The 18,185-nt window shown below is 41.1% G+C and overlaps 1 protein-coding gene and 1 long non-coding RNA gene across 5 annotated transcripts in view; one reads left to right on the plus strand and one right to left on the minus strand.

Moving 5' to 3' along the window:
• Window positions 1–12,285, plus strand: part of LOC144341154 (uncharacterized) — a 23,360-nt gene extending 11,075 nt beyond the window's left edge. Inside the window, exons 3-4 of the long non-coding RNA XR_013417894.1 lie at window positions 7,059–7,205; window positions 11,190–12,285. This is a non-coding gene — a long non-coding RNA (uncharacterized LOC144341154). The remainder of the gene's footprint in view (window positions 1–7,058; window positions 7,206–11,189) is intronic.
• THAP6 (THAP domain containing 6) overlaps window positions 981–18,185 on the minus strand; it is a 28,645-nt gene continuing 11,440 nt past the window's right edge. For 2 of the 4 annotated variants that reach the window (XM_015138521.3, XM_015138520.3), the window contains exon 5: window positions 15,313–17,125. In XM_015138521.3, coding sequence (XP_014994007.2) covers window positions 16,871–17,125 — 255 coding nt within the window. In that variant the 3' untranslated portion in view covers window positions 15,313–16,870. 4 annotated transcript variants of the gene reach the window in all.

Raw genomic sequence — 18,185 nt, forward strand, 5'->3', positions numbered from 1 at the left:
CAGGGAAGGACTCGGGGGCAGGAGCTGGCTTTCCCCAGGGCTCGTTAGATCTCTGTTGTGCCCTGCTTTCTGGATTTGGGCTCAGGGCAACCTCATCTCTTCTTTTTTCTCCTGCTCACACCCTGCAATAATTTGATGTGCCAACTTGGCTGGGCTTTAGTACCCAGATAGTTGGTCAAACATTATTCTGGATGTTTCTGGGAGGGTGTTTTGGGATGAGGTTTATATTGAAATCAGTGGGCTTTGAGTAAACAGATGGCCCTCTTTAATGTGGATGGGCCTCATCTGATCAACTGAAGGCTGGAATGGAATAAAAGACTGAGCTTCCCTGAGTAAGGGAATTGTGCAGCAGACAGCTTTTGCACTGGAACTGTAGTATAGGCTCTTCACTGAGTCTTCAGCCTACCTTCTGCAGGGTAGGCCTGCAGATTTTGGACTTGCTAGCCTCCATAACTGCATGAGGCACTTCCTTAAACTAAACCTCTCCTCTCTATATACTCATCCTATTGGTTCTGCTTCTCTAGGGAATCCTAACACATGCCCATATTCTTTCTCTGTCATGCTTAAATGTGTTGCTTGACAGGTTTAGTGAACAAATACATAGGAAAAGATTTGATAAGTCAATTGCTTCTAAATGAGAGCTTGGGTGTTTATGGACAATGAAGGGGCATGGCCAGTGCTCCTTGACTGGAGATGTGTGGGAGGACTAAGAATTTCAGGTTGGTGTGTGAGCACTGAACTGCCTCTAACACAGACACTTCAGAAAGATGCTGGTGAAGAGAGCAACCCCTCTGTCTCAGCATGGAATGTCCTTCATCCAGAGGCTGAACTTCAGGATTTTGGGGAGAATCTCACAGTGACTTCCCTGCTTCAGTCCCCCTCTTCTCAGTCTCTCTTTCCTTCTTTCCTGGTGATTTGAATATGTGTTTGGAATTTCAGGGAGCTCAAACTGAAGACACTGGGTTTGGATACAGTGAAAATGGTTTTTGCTAAGTAATTTATTTCAGATGCTTAAATGGAGACAATGGCAACCATCCTTCTGTATTAACTGAGATGGAAGCTAGCAGCCTGAGAAGGAAAAAAAACCCAAAGATGAAACCTCTTGGGCCAGCAATGTCAGAAAGGCTAGGCTGTTCTAGCTGTCCACATGTGGCTACAGGGTGGGCCCGCAGAGCTGCCGCTCACATCCTCGAGGGCCCACTGGAGGTCTGCCTGAGGCTGGATCAGCTTTACCTGCTACTTTTATCACTCAGGTTCTGCTCAGAGAAAGGCCCTGTCCTCTTACTGGGCCTTGAGGAAGCCAAGGTGAGCTGCTGGTAAGTCCGATTAGGCTAGTCTCCCATCTGTGGTCACAACTGCAGATGCTGCCTGGGAGAGGCATTCTTCTCACAGGGCCACGGTGAGTAATCCGGGGAAGCTGCTCTTCAGGCTGCCTCAGTCAGGATTATGTGTGTCAAGGACGATGGGGAGTGGTAGGCACCCCTGAGTCAGGTTGAGGGAGGCCTAGCGCTGCTCGGGGTTCTCTGTCAGAAGCACTACAAAGGGACAGGTGCTCTTTTGGGGGATCTAAAGGTTCTGCAGTTGGCGCTGATTTGAAGGTGGCCTGGATAACTTCCTGCAAGGCTTGCTTGGGCGTCTTCTGCTGGGATTCCTCCTAAAAGGGGGTTCAGGCACCTTAACCACACCTCCAGTTCCCTCAGTTTGCATAACAGGAGCCTGAGGCCTGCAGAAGGTTCCTAACCTCATCCCAGTGATTTAGCAACAGAATGGCAGTAACATCCTGGTGAGGGGCAGAGTAATGACAGCCCACATTCACTGATGGTTTGAAACAGAGTATTAAACCAGTGGGGTGAATCCGTGCTCTGCTCTCTGCCCTGCCATTGTTTAGCTGTGAGATCTGGGACCAGTCAGCTTCTCTGCCTCTCAATTTCCTCATCTATGTTATCATTTACTATATTCTAAGCATCACTGTTGTAAGAATTGAACATACATTAAGTCATTTAATTCTTTTTTTTTTTTTTTTGAGACGGAGTCTCGCTCTGTCGCCCAGGCTGAAGTGCAGTGGCACGATCTCAGCTCACTGCAAGCGCCACCTCCCGGGTTCACGCCATTCTCCTGCCTCAGCCTCCCAAGTAGCTGGGACTACAGGCGCCCGCCACCATGCCTGGCTAATTTTTTGTATTTTTAGTAGAGACGGGGTTTCACTAAGTTAGCCAGGATGGACTCAATCTTCTGGCCTTGTGATCCGCACGCCTCGGCCTCCCGAAGTGCTGGGATTATAGGCGTGAGCTACCGCGCCCAGCCAAGTTATTTAATTCTTAAAACAACCCAATGAGGTAGTTACTATTGTCATCCCCACTTTAGAGATGAGAAAACTGAGACACAGAGAGATTGTCCTGTGGCTAACAAATGGCAGAGCCATGCTATGAACCCAGGCAATTTGGCTCCAGAATTCTTGATTTTAATTTCTATACTAGGTGTGCTCTTGAGATTCTGGCTGTCGTCCTATTGCAGTGAGAGCTCTGTGATAGCATCCTTAAAATTCACCCAGGTCCTGTAGGACAAAACACTTGGTTAATTTTGTTTTCAAGGTAAAATAAATAATGGAGTGGGAACGTACAGATTAAAAGAGACTTTAGAGACATATCAACCCATTACAATGTTTGGAGGGAGATTATTGTTAAATGTTTTTAGGTGAAATAGTGATATATATGTTTGTCTAAAAAAAAATAGAGTCCTAGGCCAGATATGGTGACTCACACCTGTAATCCTAGCACTTTGGGAGGTTGAGGTGGCGAGGGCTATCACTTGAAGCCAGGAGTTCAAGACCAGCCTGGCCAACATGGTGAAACCCTGTCCCTACCAAAAAATACAAAAATTATCTGGGCATGGTGGTGCACTCCTGTAGTCCCAGCTAATCAGGAGGCTGAAGCATGAGAATCACTTGAACCTGGGAGGTGGAGGTTGTAGTGAGCTGAGATTGCGCCACTGCACTCCAGCCTGGGTGACGGAGTGAGACTCTGTCTCTAAGAAACAAAAAAAATTAAAAAATAGAGTCCTTATCTTTTAGAGATATATGCTGAAATAGCTACAGATTATATGTTGTTTGGGACGTGCTTCAAAATAATCAGAGGACGGGAGAGAGTGAGGATATGGATAAAACAAGACTGTCCATGTTTAATAACTGTTGAAGCTGGTTGATGGATGCATTACAGTATATTATACTCTCTACTTTTGTTTGGAACTTTCCATTATAAAAAGTTTTTAAGAAATCACCCTATATAAATGTTTGTTTTATTCTCTCCGAGAAATGTCAAAAGCACATGGACCTACCTCATGGCTTTTGGGAAGAGCAATAGTCCACAGTGAGGGAGTGGATGGGACACTGCTAAGAAGAGTCAGCTTCTAAGAGTGTAATTTATTGGGGGTGTCCCATAGTGCCTATATTGTCTATCATGGTCAGAACAAGGATAGAATACTTCTATGCTGTTCCCCTTGTTCTGGTAAACAAATGTACACGAAACAATTTACTAACAAAAAATCTTCACGCTGCCGCTATGCTCCACCACTACAGAGCCAGCCCACTCTCTTCTCTCTGCCCCACTGCCATTATTTTGGCTTGCCCAGCCCAGTACATATCCAGTTCTTCTAATGACTTAACTCTGATTTCCCTCTGGAAAACCATCATTTCTCTACTCTCTCTTGGTTCCAGGACTCGGCTGTAATCTATGCCTGCCAATCATAGCATAGCATTCCTAAGCCACAGATATTTGTTTAGGGTTGAGTATTTGATTCAAGCCATTTCAGTCAGACCCAGTCCAAACTAGTCCTGGGGCTGTTATATGAATGACTGGAAAGGAGGCACACATTTTGTCTCTGGACTTGAAGTTGTGAAGGGAGACGCTGCTTGATAGAGCAGAGTGGAGAGACTCCAGATTCTGATAACATCATTTGAACTCCTAGATCCAGCTGTACCTGAAGCCATACACAGTATGCCACAAGTGGTCTGCTAAAACTTGTTCTGAAATATTACTAATATACTATAGTAGCAAATCACATAGAGAATGAACATTCTTAAGCCTACTATTAAAACGTAGAAAGAAGAGCTATTAATTTTTATGCTTTTGATTTGATTATAGGCTAGAGATGTAGACATAGAGTAAAAAATGGTGTCAGTTCCAGTGGTTGAGTAAAGCATTAGCAGAGATCAGGACCAATCTTTCATCATTCCATGCATTCTTTCTGAGAGCTGAGAGAAACCAGGAGACTAGACAGACTCCTGTGCTGGTGAAACCCGTGGATATTTGCATGTTTTGCCTGTGTATGTGGTAAGGTGACTTCATCCTGAGTGTGCATCTGCCCTGTTTATGCTTGGCCGTAGCATCAGACAGATCCAGATTGTGGTAATGAGTAACTGTGGGCTTTCCTCAGCTTCAGACACAAGATGAGTTCACATTTTATCCTTCAGCCTCTAAATGCCCCAACTGGAGCTTCCAAATGGAGTGACTGAAGTCTGGCCTTTAAGACGTTGTGAATGTTCAGCAACAATTCAACAATGAGTGAAGCAAAGTCTCTGGGTCTCCCAGAATAAATAAAAAAAGACGAGACAAAACAAAAGTCTCTGGGTCTTGCATTGTAGATCAGAACCGACAACAACATGACTTCATATTATGATATGAAGACATCATTATACCAGCTGTGAAACCTTGGGCAAATTACCTAGCTTTTCTCTGTTTAATTTCCACATCTGTAAAATGAGAATAATAATAATAATACCTACCTTATTGGGTTGTTGTGAAGTTAAATGAGTTAATAAAGTTTAAGTGCTTTGAATAGAGATTGGCACCTTATGTTAGCTATGATAATTACTGAGAAATAATTTTTTGCCTTAAACAAACATTTCTCTTGAACATGGATATCTGAAACAAAACACAGGCAGAAATATGAGGATTTATGAAAATTGTGATCAGCTCTATGAGAGCGTGTAATACTTCTCAGATATCAGTACTCTGAAGTCATATTCTTCAGTTTTCTGAGGTATTGGGTCGGCTGGAAAGCTGAAAGATTGAGGTTCTCATTTGTAGGTGGTCATTTGTAGGGTTCTGCTGGTGACCAGTCACAGGCAAGCTAATTAAAATCTTAAAAACACACCTACCCAGACAGTGGTTTATTTAAATCTCAAATAGATGGGCTGGCAGGGGTTTGGGAGATTTCTTTGAAATATGTAGGTGTCACAGGAAATACTAGTAATTCAAGACTTAGATCCAACTTTAGCCAATGTCCCAGGGGGATGATGAAGGTAAGGATAACAAGTAATGCCTCACTTTTCAGAGATGAAATGGTTTTGATTTTTTTTTTTTTTGAGACGGAGTCTTGCTCTATTTCTGTTGCCCAGGCTGGAGTGCAGTGGTGTAATCTTGGCTCACTGAAACCTCCGCCCCTCTGGGCTCAAGCGATTCTCCTGCCTCAGCCTCCCGAGTAGCTGGGATTACAGGTGCCTGCCACCATGCCCAGCTAATGTTTGTATTTTTAGTAGAGACAAGGTCTTGCCACGTTGGCCAGGCTGGTCTTGAACTCCTGACCTCAAGTGATCCGCCTGCCTCAGCCTCCCAAAGTGCTAGGATTACAGGCATGAGCCACTGTGCCTGGCTGGTTTTGATTTAAATTGGTAGAATGCTATTATTATAACTTTCTTTTCCTCCCTTCCTTCCTTTTTTTGTTCTCCTTTTCTCCCTCCCTTCTTCTCTCTTTCTTTCCTGTGCACTCTCTCTCTCTGTTCCCAGGAAGTATATAACCCCCTCTCTAGAAGTAACCACCTTTAACAGTTTGCATATATCTTTTTTTTCTTTTTCTATATACTTACAGACACACACACACACACACCCCTGTACATTTATAAATCATTTCGTAGGTGGGTTTCAAAACATTTTATATAAATGAGATACTATTTTGTGTTGCGCTTTATACTGCTTTTATCCACGTTAAGGTCTTGTCTTCCCATGGCGATAATATGGATTGATGTCTTTTTGAATTGGTGCTTATTGTTTCATTCCATGGGCACGCCACAGTTTTATTTATCCATTTACTGCTTGATGGATATTTGGGTTGCCTTCCACTTTATGCTTTCATGAACAATCCTCACGTAGCCCTCATGTGGCACATACAGAGCCCCTTTGCTCTCAGGTACATTTAAAAATAACTTACTAAAGTGGTTTTTAGTTTTAATATATAGAATACATTTGCATTTCCTCCTAAAATTTACCAGTCTTTATGGTGCCCTGGTGACAAACGTTTGATCCTTTGGATAGCCACGACTTGTTTCTAGTTACACCATTTTCCCATGTGATTTTCAACAAAATATGTCCAGATAATGGTGATGGCCATAGAAACTTGAATTGTACATCTCAATAATCAAGACATTCTCTACTCTTTTTTTTTTTTTTTTTTTTTTTTGAGACGGAGTCTCACTCTGTCACCCAGGCTGGAGTGCAGTGGCGCGATCTTGGCTCACTGCAAGCTCCGCCTCCCGGGTTCACGCCATTCTCCCGCCTCAGCCTCCGAGTAGCTGGGACTACAGGCGCCCGCCACCGCGCCCGGCTAGTTTTTTGTATTTTTAGTAGAGACAGGGTTTCACCATGTTAGCCAGGATGGTCTCGATCTCCTGACCCCGTGATCCACCCACCTCGGCCTCCCAAAGTGCTGGGATTACAGGCTTGAGCCACCGCGCCCGGCCCAAGACATTCTCTACTCTTAAGACCCATCTACAAGTGTTATAATAAGAGTGACAACCAATAATTTTTTTACATCCTCAGGATTTCAAAGGTAATTTATTTCAGCTGTGTAGCCTGGCAACATTTTATACTGTTATAAAATCTGCCTGTTTAACAAGCACCAGTATCCTTCATTTTTATTGAAATTTTATGTTGAGTACATTTTACTGGCAAGTCTGTAGCTGAATGCTTGTCTCCACAAGGTACTAATCACTAGTATCTGTGGTTAGCATCCTGCACAGCACATACACTTCACTCTTTATTTAATAAAATTCTTCTGTTTTACAGAGCACAAGGGGGCAAATCTGCAAATTCAGATGTGATATTACCTTTCAACTGCACAAGCTGTACACAAGGATTTGAGAAGTTTATTATTGGACACACATCTGTCAGGAACTCCTCTGCTGTTAACTAACCACAAACCATGGAGCTCAGGTGAGTTCAAGGATTATCTGTTTAGCAAGTAACTTGATACTCTGAGACTGTAGCTAGCCTGTGAACTCTTTCTGACTGGTTCAGAATGAGAAAAAGCTCTTGTTCCAGAATATAAATCAACACATGATTTCATTTACTAAGGAAGTCTTGCTCAGAAAAAAAATTGACTGAGCTAAATGGTGTGCTTTGTGATGTAGTTGACCTACATTCTGCTCCAAGTGCCTTAATTTGTACACTGATCTGTGCACATTCTAAGTAATACTGTCAAGATGTTTTATAAAGTTGAATGAATGGGTGAATGAATGAAACATATCTAAGATAGATTAAATGGCTTGTCAGTATTGGAGTGAGAGGATGAAGAGGAAGGTGATTAAAATTTTCCCTTTCAGTGATACAATGTTCCTTGCCGGCCTCTGAGCTGCCAGAAGAGAGGGAAGATTATTTAAGGCACAAATGGTCTACCCGACCACTGTTGCCTGTCCACTTGCCATTCCCTAAGAAATGCATTTCTCTCCTCTTGGTTTTTGTTCTTCTTCCTGTTCTTGTTTCTTTTTCCTGTGTTTCTGGGATGGGATGGGATTTAAAGAAGAAAGAAAAACAATATATGGATGGCTCATTGTATGGTCTATATTTTACACACAATTAAATTCTCACCAATAATGGGTAAGATGCTATTGTTTACTTTGTAAAGTGCTCAAATTCAGCAAGTTGACCCACTTCCCATATATAATGAAGTGGGAGACTGGGGACTTGAACCCAAGTCTGCTTGATTCTCCCCAGCTGGTTTGGTCTCCTACTCTCACCTCCCAGGAAGGTGCCTACAGAATCCAGGTCCTGGGACAGAACTTTCAAAGTGCCTGCACTGACAAACTTATGTTCTATTTTGTACTTTTGAAGCTCCATTAATTTCATAGTTTCAGTACCTTTAATTGCCACAGACCCTGCTATATTGACCACTTATCTGTATTTGTGTTATATACTCGTACGTCCCTGTAGGTTGTGAATGTCTTCAGCTTATTCCTGTTTGTTCCCTCACACTAGTGTATGGGGCTTCAAAAGCAGTGTATGTGATGGGTTATTACATTAAATATGTTAGTCTGTAAACTTCTTTATGTATCTGAGAAGACCGATATCAAATGATAGACCCAAACACTTAAACTGCAAGATGCTGTGGTATAAATCTATTGAGCCATGTGTGTTGTCCAATAAAGTAGTGCACAATGAAGACAAAGGCATTAGGCTGAATTCAAGAACCCATTGTCTTGAGATACGAGGCTGTGCTCCCTGGTATCCTTGGATTATGGTTTTTGGAACTTCATACTAGTGTGTAATCTCCTTGAAGACAGGAAGTGAATCTATGTTGTTTCTCCAATGCCTAGTGTATTTCCTGGCCTACAGTTCCTAGCTCCTGAAGAGTATGTGTGGAAATGTTGAATGCACTCGGTTCTCAGCATTTCTTCCTCAACTGCTGTGACTAGGGCTCATCATGGACCCTCATGTGGTTCTTAGATTACAAATTGTAGGTCTTCTGCTCTGGGTTTCCTGGTCCTAATCTAACATTTTGTTCTTTCATTTCAATCTCTGTCAGCTCCTGCTCTGCATCAGGCACAATTCTATGATCAGAAGCACAGCTAGCAGGAAGGTGAGGGATGTGGCAGCAGGCGGACAGTTGTTTATCCTGAGCATGTTCTCCAAAGGGAGCTGTGACAGTTGTTAAAATATTAAATGAAGGTTGAGGCAGCAATGTGAAAGTAAAATCATGAGACCTATGAAGAGAGTAGTCAACAAGTGGCATCAATGGCTCAGGCCCTACCCAGGCTTGCCTTTAGGTTTTAGAAACTTGGCTTCTCTCTCCCCATTAGTCCAGTGGAAGAGCCAATTATACCTCTCATCTTCTTAGGGATAGAATATTTTTTCTTTTGGCCAGAGAATCAGGCCCTCTACAAGTAGAATTTATCTTCTCAGGCACAAGCCAGGTTTCCCTGGCCCACTCCAATGACATTCTTATGTTCCTTTTTTTTTTTTTTTTTTTTTTTTTAACGATACTGAGGCTGTGAAACACAGGGCTTCCTAGTTCAGCTCACCTTTATCTGTTTTTGAGAATCTCGAATCTTACAATCTGGGTCATGTACGTAATTTCCTGTTTTGGGGCACTGTATATGCACGTCCAGAGTCCCTTGCTAGAGGAATATGAAACTTTTGAGCGTTTCAGGATATTTTTTAATGCTGTCTCCCAAACTGGGGCTGTCTACTCATGTGCCATGCCCTATCTGGCTCATCATAACAAGCCAGAACCAATCTTTCCTTTAGATTCTCTCTTTGCCTCTTGTTACATTTGACTAACTTTGCAGTTGCTCCCACTTCTTGGCTTGGTTCTCTGATCCTGTCTTAGCCTAGTATTAGTTCCCTATTGCCATTGTAAGAGATTACCACAAACTTAGTGGAGTAAAACACAACACAAATTATCTTACAGTTGTTCTGGAGGTCCAAAATCTAAAATGGGACAGCAGGGCTGCATTCCCTCTGGATGCTCTCTGGGAGAATTAATCTCCTTCCCTTTTCCAGCTTCTAGAGCCTGCTCACATTCCTTAGCTCATGGCTGCTCATTACCACAACCTTTGCTTCCATAGTCACCTACCACAACCTTTGCTTCCATAGTCACATCTCCTTGGGCTCTGATTCTCCTGCCTGTCTCTTGTAAGGAGTCACGTGGAGAATCCAGGATAATCTCTCCATATTTTAGATCCTTAATTTAATCAAATCTGCAAACTCTCTTTTACCATGTAAGAAACGTGATTGCATTAGTCCATTTTCACATTGCTGATAAAGACATACCTGAGACTGGGCAATTTACCAAAGAAAGTGGTTTAATTGGACTCGCAGTTCCACGTGGCAGGGGAGGCCTCACAATCATGGCAGAATGCAAGGAGGAGAAAGTCACATCTTAAGTGGATGGTGGCAAGCAAAGAGAGAGAATGAGAGCCAATCGAAACGGGTTTCCCTTTATCAAACCATCACCGCCTTTGAGACTTATTCACCACCATAAGAACAGTATGGGGGAAACCGCTCCCATGGTTCAATTTTCTCCCACCAGGTCTCTCCCACAACACATGGGAATTATGGGAGTACGATTCAATATGAGATTTGGGTGGGGACACTGAGCCAAACCACATTAGTGATATTCACAGGTTCTAGGGGTTAGGACCCGGACATCTTTGCAGGAGGCACTATTCTTTCACAGTCCTTATTAGTTTTGGTGCCCCCCTAGATTTCTGAGACCATGGTCCTCTCCCTCCAGGACTATTTTCAGCTCTGACCATACTCATATATATATTTTTTGACAACTGTTGTATAAATTTATCTATTTCTTCTTGCAGTTCTGCAAGTTTTTGCATATGAATTTTAAGCTTTCTAATTAGGTGCATAAATACTAGGACTGTATATCCTCTTAATTGACCCTTTCATCATTATGAAACAACCCTCATTTTCCCTGTTTATATACTTTACTCTGAAATCTATTTTGTCTATTATTACCCCAACTTTCTTTTGATTAGTGTTATCAAAGGGATATCTTTTTCTATCCTTTAACCTACTGGATTCTTTGTAAACTAGCTGCGGCCAGGCGCAGTGGCTCACACCTGTAATCCCAGCACTTTGGGAAGCCGAGGTGGGCAGATTGCTTGAGCCCAGGAGTTCAAGACCAGCCTGAGCAACATGGTGAAACCTTGTCTCTACAAAAAATACAAAAATTAGCTAGGCATGGTGGTGTGCACCTGTAGTCCCAGATACTCGGCAGGCTGAAGTGGGAGGATCGCTTGAGCCCAGGAGGTGGAGGTTGTAGTGAGACGTGATCATGCCACTGCACTCCAGTTTGGGGGACAGGGCGAGACCCTGTCTAAATAACTAACTAAATAAAATAAATTAAAAAATAAAGTAACTGTCTGTATCCAGCAAATGATTGGACTTCTCTTTTTTTTTTTTTAGATGGAGTTTTGCTCTTATTGCCCAGGCTGGAGTGCAATGGCGTGATCTCGGCTCACCACAACCTCTGCCTCCCAGGTTCAAGCGATTCTCCTGTCTCAGCCTCCCAAGTAGCTGGGATTACAGGCATGCACCACCACACCTGGCTAATTTTGTATTTTTAGTAGAGACGGTGTTTCTCCATGTTGGTGAGGCTGGTCTTGAACTCCTGACCTCAGGTGATCCATCTACCTCGGCCTCCCAAAGTGCTGGGATTACAGGTGTGAACCACTGTGCCCAGCCTGGGCTTTGCTTTTTAATCCAGTCTCACAATCCCTGCCTTTTAATTGGGATTTTTAGATCACTTGTGATTAATGTAATTATTGATATATGCATTTTAGAAAAACTCCTCTGGAGATAGACTGGAGACTGGGAGACCAAAGAGTTTCTTGCAGCAATCAAGTTAAGAAATAACAGCTTAAACCAAGGAAATGGTCCTAGAGATTGAGTGGGAAAGGGGCTGTATCTGAGAGATGTTAAGGGTATACAATCAATAGAAGTGGAGCTAGGACAGAGAAATTTGTCAGGTATGATGTAGGTACCCAGATAGATTGCAATGTACAGAAAGGTACTGTTTTAGATGTCTCGATAGTTTTGTAGACTGCCTGGTTTTATACCAGCTCATGTCTGATTTTCCATCTTTACCCAGTTTACACTGAATCTAACGCAAAAGGTACAAAAGTACCTTAGTACTTAGTACTAAAGTAAGCACCACAGTAAGTTAACATATATTATTATGTTAACTATGGTTAATACCATAGTAAGTCTCCGACATACAACAGATCTTTGGGAAATGCATCTTTTCATAACTAGAGGGACGTGCTAGAGCAGTTTTACTCTGAAGTTGGTTGACATATCACTAATTCTTCATTACTGAGAGCATTAGATTACAGAGTGTCCCCATCCAAATCTCATCTTGTAGCTCCCATAATTCCCATGTGTTGTGGGAGGGATCCAGTGGGGGATGACTGAATCATGGAGGCGGGTCTTTCGCATGCCATTCTGGTGATAGTGAATGGGTCTCATGAGATCCGATGGTTTGAAAAAAAAAAAAAAAATTGGGAGTTTCTCTGCAGAAGCTCTTTTTGCCTGCCACCATCCATGTAAGATGTGACTTGCTTCTCCTTGCCTTCTGCCATGATTCTGAGGCCTCCCCAGCCATGTGGAACTATAAGTCCATTAAACTTCTTTCTTTTGTAAATTGTCCAGTCTTGGGTATGTCTTTATCAGCAGCGTGAAAACGGACTAATATAGCTTCTTTGCCCTAACTCAGGACGAGTTTGGAAGGACATCTGTGTTGAGGTCCCCAAGAGCACGCACAAGTTTCATGATTCACTAGAAGGACTCACAGAATTCAGCATATAGTTGTACATAAGGTAATGATTATAGCAAAAGGATACAAAGCAGCAGCACAATCAGCTAAGGGAAAAGGCACATGGTAAAAAGTCTAGAGGAAACCAGGTGTAGCTTCTGAGTCCTTCCTCAGTGTAATCACACAGGACACATTTAAGTCTTCTAGCACTGAACTGTGACAATACACATGTTGTCTACCAGGGAAGCTCATTAAAGATTCAATGTTCAAAGTTTTATTTGGGGCTGGTCACACAGGTCCCTTTTACCTAACAGATTCTCAAATCCAGACACCCAGAAGGAAAGTAGGTGTTCCGCATAAACCACATTGTCTGTACAAACAGTCTGGCACAGTGAACTACTCTTAGCAGATAGGGGATGGTGGGAGCCCTCCCCAAATCCAAATTTCCAGATGCCACTCAAGAACTAACCTTGCAACCTTGCAGGCCTTTCCAAGGATAGCATTCTCATGCCTATGTTAACTCATTTTTGTGTACTACCCCAGTTTCAGAGTTTTCTGTGGGGCTCACTAAGGTGCTACCTTTACAGACATATAAGATAGACATGAATGGTGGCCTCCACCATCTCTCTTCATTCAATTCACTATTCTGGCCCCTGCAAAATTTAGACAGATCCTGCAAGATGACAGTTGGACTAAGGAAAATTCAACCAACTAGTAGCCCTGATTACAGCTGCTGTGCCAGATGTGGCATCTTTGTCAGAGCAGATTAACATGTCTATGGGTAGATGCTATACAACCATTGGGTGCATGGTTTCCATCCCTATTAGAGAAAAGGATCAGGAACAGCCCACATTCACATGGAAAAAATGACAGTATACATATATGGTCTTGTCCCCAAGGCTTATACGTTAATGATCTTGCTTCTGTTATAATTGAAAGAAGTCTAGACCAGACAGACATTTTATGGAAAATCACTTAGTTCACTCTACTGATGGATTATGTTAATCCAATGGGAGGACTAGTTAATTGGAGGCCTTGATAAGGCACATGTGCTCCAGAGGGTGAGATAAAACTTAGGAAATTCAGGGGCCTAAAACATCAGTAAAATTTTGAGGGAGAAGTATCCAGTGATCTAGGGCATGCTACGACATCTCCCCTAACGTAAGAGACAAGTTATTACGACTTGTATGTTCCACTATGAAGAAGAAAGCACAATGCCTGATGGGCCTCTTTGGGTTCTAAATTTCACACCTAGGAATGCTGCTCTCCTCTATATACTAGATGACATCAAATCTGACAGTTTTGAGTGAGGGCCAAAACAGAAGAGGGTTCTATGGTAGGTCCATGTTGTGCTGAAAGCTGGCCTGCTATGTGGGTCATGTAAGCTTGCAGACCCCATATTAGAGTTATTGTGGAGGAGAAATTAGAGCAAAACCTCTATGTATGTACTCTCCATTTTTCTCTGCCCATTTTATTGAATAACTCAATGTATAAAACCACATAACACATTACTGGAGAAAATGTTTTATTTTTCAAATAAATAATAGATTTTCTATCAATTATTTCTGTAATAATTTTATCTTTTTATTAAAACTAAATATATATTTAATACATTTCACCTTTTCTCAAATTACAGACTATGGTATAAATTAATTATCATTAGCAACCAAAGTCTATTTCCAGAAATTTGAACTTGATATACAGAAAAATTCCACATATCAAGAGCTTCAGACCTGACTTGGTGCTGAGGTTGAACTGTTGTATTAACGTGTTCCTGGCTCTAGAGGCCACTCCTAGCTTTTAAAGCAAAGTGGAACCCTTAGGGTCAGCCTTGGCTGCCAGAGAAACTTCTGGAGGGGGATGACTTGGGTTTTGCTTTATACAGCACAGTTCTTTCCTGGGTTAGGTTGGAATCTCTGGGAACAGAGGACTAAGATACATACCGTGCTTAGGCAATTGTTTGCAGCAGCAGGGAGGACCCTATTTTAAATCTCAGATTTCTATCAGTAATTATTTTCCTATTAGAATAAAGAGAAAATGGGCAGCTCTGGGTCCTTAACGATACCAATATTTTGCACACAGTTATTTATTTCTCAGTTATACTAGGTCCAATGAAAAAGAAGTGCTGAGTCTACTATGAATGCAAGTAGTAAAAGCGACTGTGGCAATTTTGATAGTGGCAGACTGGGATTTTACTCTTGGAAAGGTCTTCCAGGTTTGGTGTATTCTAAGCAGCCAGTAGAGTGCTAGAATTGAGACATACTGTGTTTGGATCTACCCTCTTACTTTTCTCCACTGTCCACTGACTTACTTTAATTTATATACTCACAAATAGGGTGAGGGAAAAATAATCTCTATTGAAAACATCTCCATAAAACCTAAGATCATATCCAAACTTTCCATTAGGGTGTTCATTTATGAACTCAAAATTAGGTAACTAAAATAAATAATGGGTAATTAATGAAAGAGTTTTTTTTTTTTTGTTTTTGAGACAGAGTCTCGCTCTGTTGCTTAGGCTGGAGTGTGCAATGGCGTGATCTTGGCTCACTGCAACCTCTGCCTCCCGGGTTCAAGCAATTCTCCTGCCTCGGTTCTCCCAAGTAGCTGGGATTACAGGAGTGTGCCACCACACCTGGCTAATTTTTTTTTGTATTTTTAGTAGAGATGGGGTTTCACCATGTTGGCCAGGCTGGTTTTGAACTCCTGACCTCAAGTGATCTGTCTGCCTTGGCCTCCCAAAGTGCTAGGATTACAGGTATGAGCCACCACTTGGCCTTTTTAAACTACCTTTTTACTAGTTTTTTTTCAGGTTGTAAAAAGATATGGCCTCAGTGATTTCCTCTTAGCATAACGCTGATCTTGCAGATGTGGGTTAAATCCCGTTTAGAGGGAAGGTGTGGAATCCTACATAAAAGTGTAACATGCATTAAAACAGAAAATTCTTAAATACAAAAAATTCAAGTGACCATATCTTAACTAATATTAATGTAACAAAAATAAAATTACAATAAACAAATGAGCACAAAATGCAATTCAATTTTTGTTACTACAGTGAAACGGCTGATACTCAAATTCTAACTGCTACAGCATGGACTTCTGAATGAGGTTCATGTATGTACACATGCTTCTAAGTAGAGTATTGGTTCGGCAAATGCTTTTTATTCTAACCCACAGTATTTATGACTCTTAATTTCAGTTGTTTTGGGTAAGGAATTATGACAAAAGCTAAATTTATGAGACTTGGATCAATTAGGAAATAACAAGGAATTATTCCTTTGCATATTCAGTAAGAAGCTATTCTAAAGCTGCTATTTTAATTACTCATTTCTCTAAATAAAAGCCCTTGGACAATAATCTACTTCCCTAATTAAAATATTCTAATCCCTTCTCTCCAATTCCTATTTCAACTGGAAGAGCCACAATTATTAATTTTTAATGGTTTCTTTTATATTTTGTATTTTCAAAAAATGTCAGCAATACTACTTTATATATAAAATACAAAGCAGTATTAAAAGTATAGAGCTAGTACTGGCATTCAGATTTTGAAGATATACCTTTATGATGAAATAGTCATGAAGCAAAGTGTTCAGACTTGTCAGAGCAACTAACCATTTAAAAATCAGATATATGACCCTTTTCGTCTTTTAAAGCTATTCTGGTTTACATCAAAGTGCTCCTAGTGAGGAGGAATGATGTACTGTACTGAAAACTGAGACTTCACGAGGGGCCTTCTTAAATTGGCTCTGAACAATTTTAAAAGCCAACAGATCTTCACCATGTGTTATTCTCAGAGTCAATACCACAGGAAGCCTTGTAAAAAGATCCTTTGGTATTACTGATAGCTAAAGCACCTTGGATTGAATCCAAGATGGATATGTATTATTAATGAATTGTGCTTTGTAGTAAAATGCATTTAAAGTAAAATTCAATGTACTTACCATAAAGCACATGTAAGTAAAGGTACTCCTTTGAAGCCAAAAATCTGATGTTGCTGGAGAAGTGTCCAATTCCTTCTACTATAGCTTAATGTGACTAATTTGACATCATTTCTTTAGCTCTGTGAAATTTTCTTGAGATTTTAACATCTTACAGTAGTGACCTGGCACTAGTGTAGGTCTATAAAACATAATTGTCACAAGTCACACAAATACATAATTACCACAAATTTCTGCATATTTTCAAAAAAGTCTTTGGATAACAACTATAATGCATAATGCTCCAGAGAATCCAAAGCAGCACTTTAAATGATGTATATCATTTAGTGATGATAAATGAGATTTTATAAAAATTTGTACCAATGACAATTTTAGGTAGAACACAACATGAAATTATTTCATGCAATATAGTCCTGTTCTATGCTCTCCTGACAACACTCCCAACAGAAAGCGTCCAGTCTATTTGCTGTTTCTTGGCTGATCAGACATTCATCCTTTAATTCCCTGATTGTCTTCCTCAATGATTTTTGAAAACGTTTTTCTCGGTCTAAAACATTCCGTAGACTTTCCTTCGTATCCTCTAGCTCGCCGATCACATGATCTAATTTATGTTTAAGTTTCTTTGGACTATCCATTACACTGTAGCTATGTTCCTAAAAATATAAACACCAAGTTATTAATCAGACAGACATGTAGTTGGATAAAAGCTTATAACTAGGTCTGAGCTGTTTCTTCATTTACAATGCTTAGAGAACATCTTTAAGTTGGTGATATTTAGAGGTTAAGGAACACAGGAAGAAGATGGGGGTAGAAGCAACATTTAGGGTGCTAAAGGCCTCCCTTCTTTTACTAAGGCCAGGCATACACAAGGACTGCAGAATATTATGGACGGGAAGCACTTATCTCTATGAATAGCATGACACTTGCAATGGACTTTACAGCTTCTGTTCCTTCAATGTGGTGCTGCTAAGTTTAATTTTTACCTATCAAACAAATTTAAATTTTTAGCTGGGTTACTTATTGGATGGCTATTGCATTTGATAAGATATGACAGGAAAGCAGTACTGCAACAGGTTCTCAGGCTGGGTGTTAGGGATTTAGACAGGACTCTGGTTTTGGAATTTTTAAGAGACAACTCCTCTCGGTGTTTACTATGGTTATGCTTAAATTTGTTGGGTATGCTTTTATTCCTTTTTCATTTGAAAATAGGGAAAATAACACTGACATAGCTTATAAAGGTACTATAAAATAATCTTGAAAAGTTGTTATTTAATATTAAAATTAGCAGAGAAGACTTTTATTTCCAGCCAAGATGAAGTAATAGACACTGGATTGACCCCTACCTCAAAGAACAAACACAAGGCTAAAGACAGAAAAAAATAGCTTTTAAGATAATGGATATTTGGCAAGGACAGCAGTATTGTGGACAGATGGGAAACAAAGAGGTAAGACCTAAGCCTGCTCCAGCTAACTGCATGAGAGTTTCTAGGCCTCAGGGCAAGGAAGGGAAACCCAGGCAGAGCTTAGCAGACTGAGTTGAGGAGGTAGTGCAAAACATCCAGGGAAACCAAGGTGGCTACAGTTCACAGGACAAAGTACTAGACAGATGAGAGCTGCACAGAAAAAACTTGCGATCTTCAGAGGCTCCACCTTGAGTATTCCATGGAGTAAGATCAGCACATGAACGTGAGGAAACTACTCAAGGCTGAGGAA

This window comes from Macaca mulatta, chromosome 5 (genome assembly GCF_049350105.2).
Source record: "Macaca mulatta isolate MMU2019108-1 chromosome 5, T2T-MMU8v2.0, whole genome shotgun sequence".
Taxonomy (NCBI): Eukaryota; Metazoa; Chordata; class Mammalia; order Primates; family Cercopithecidae; genus Macaca; species Macaca mulatta.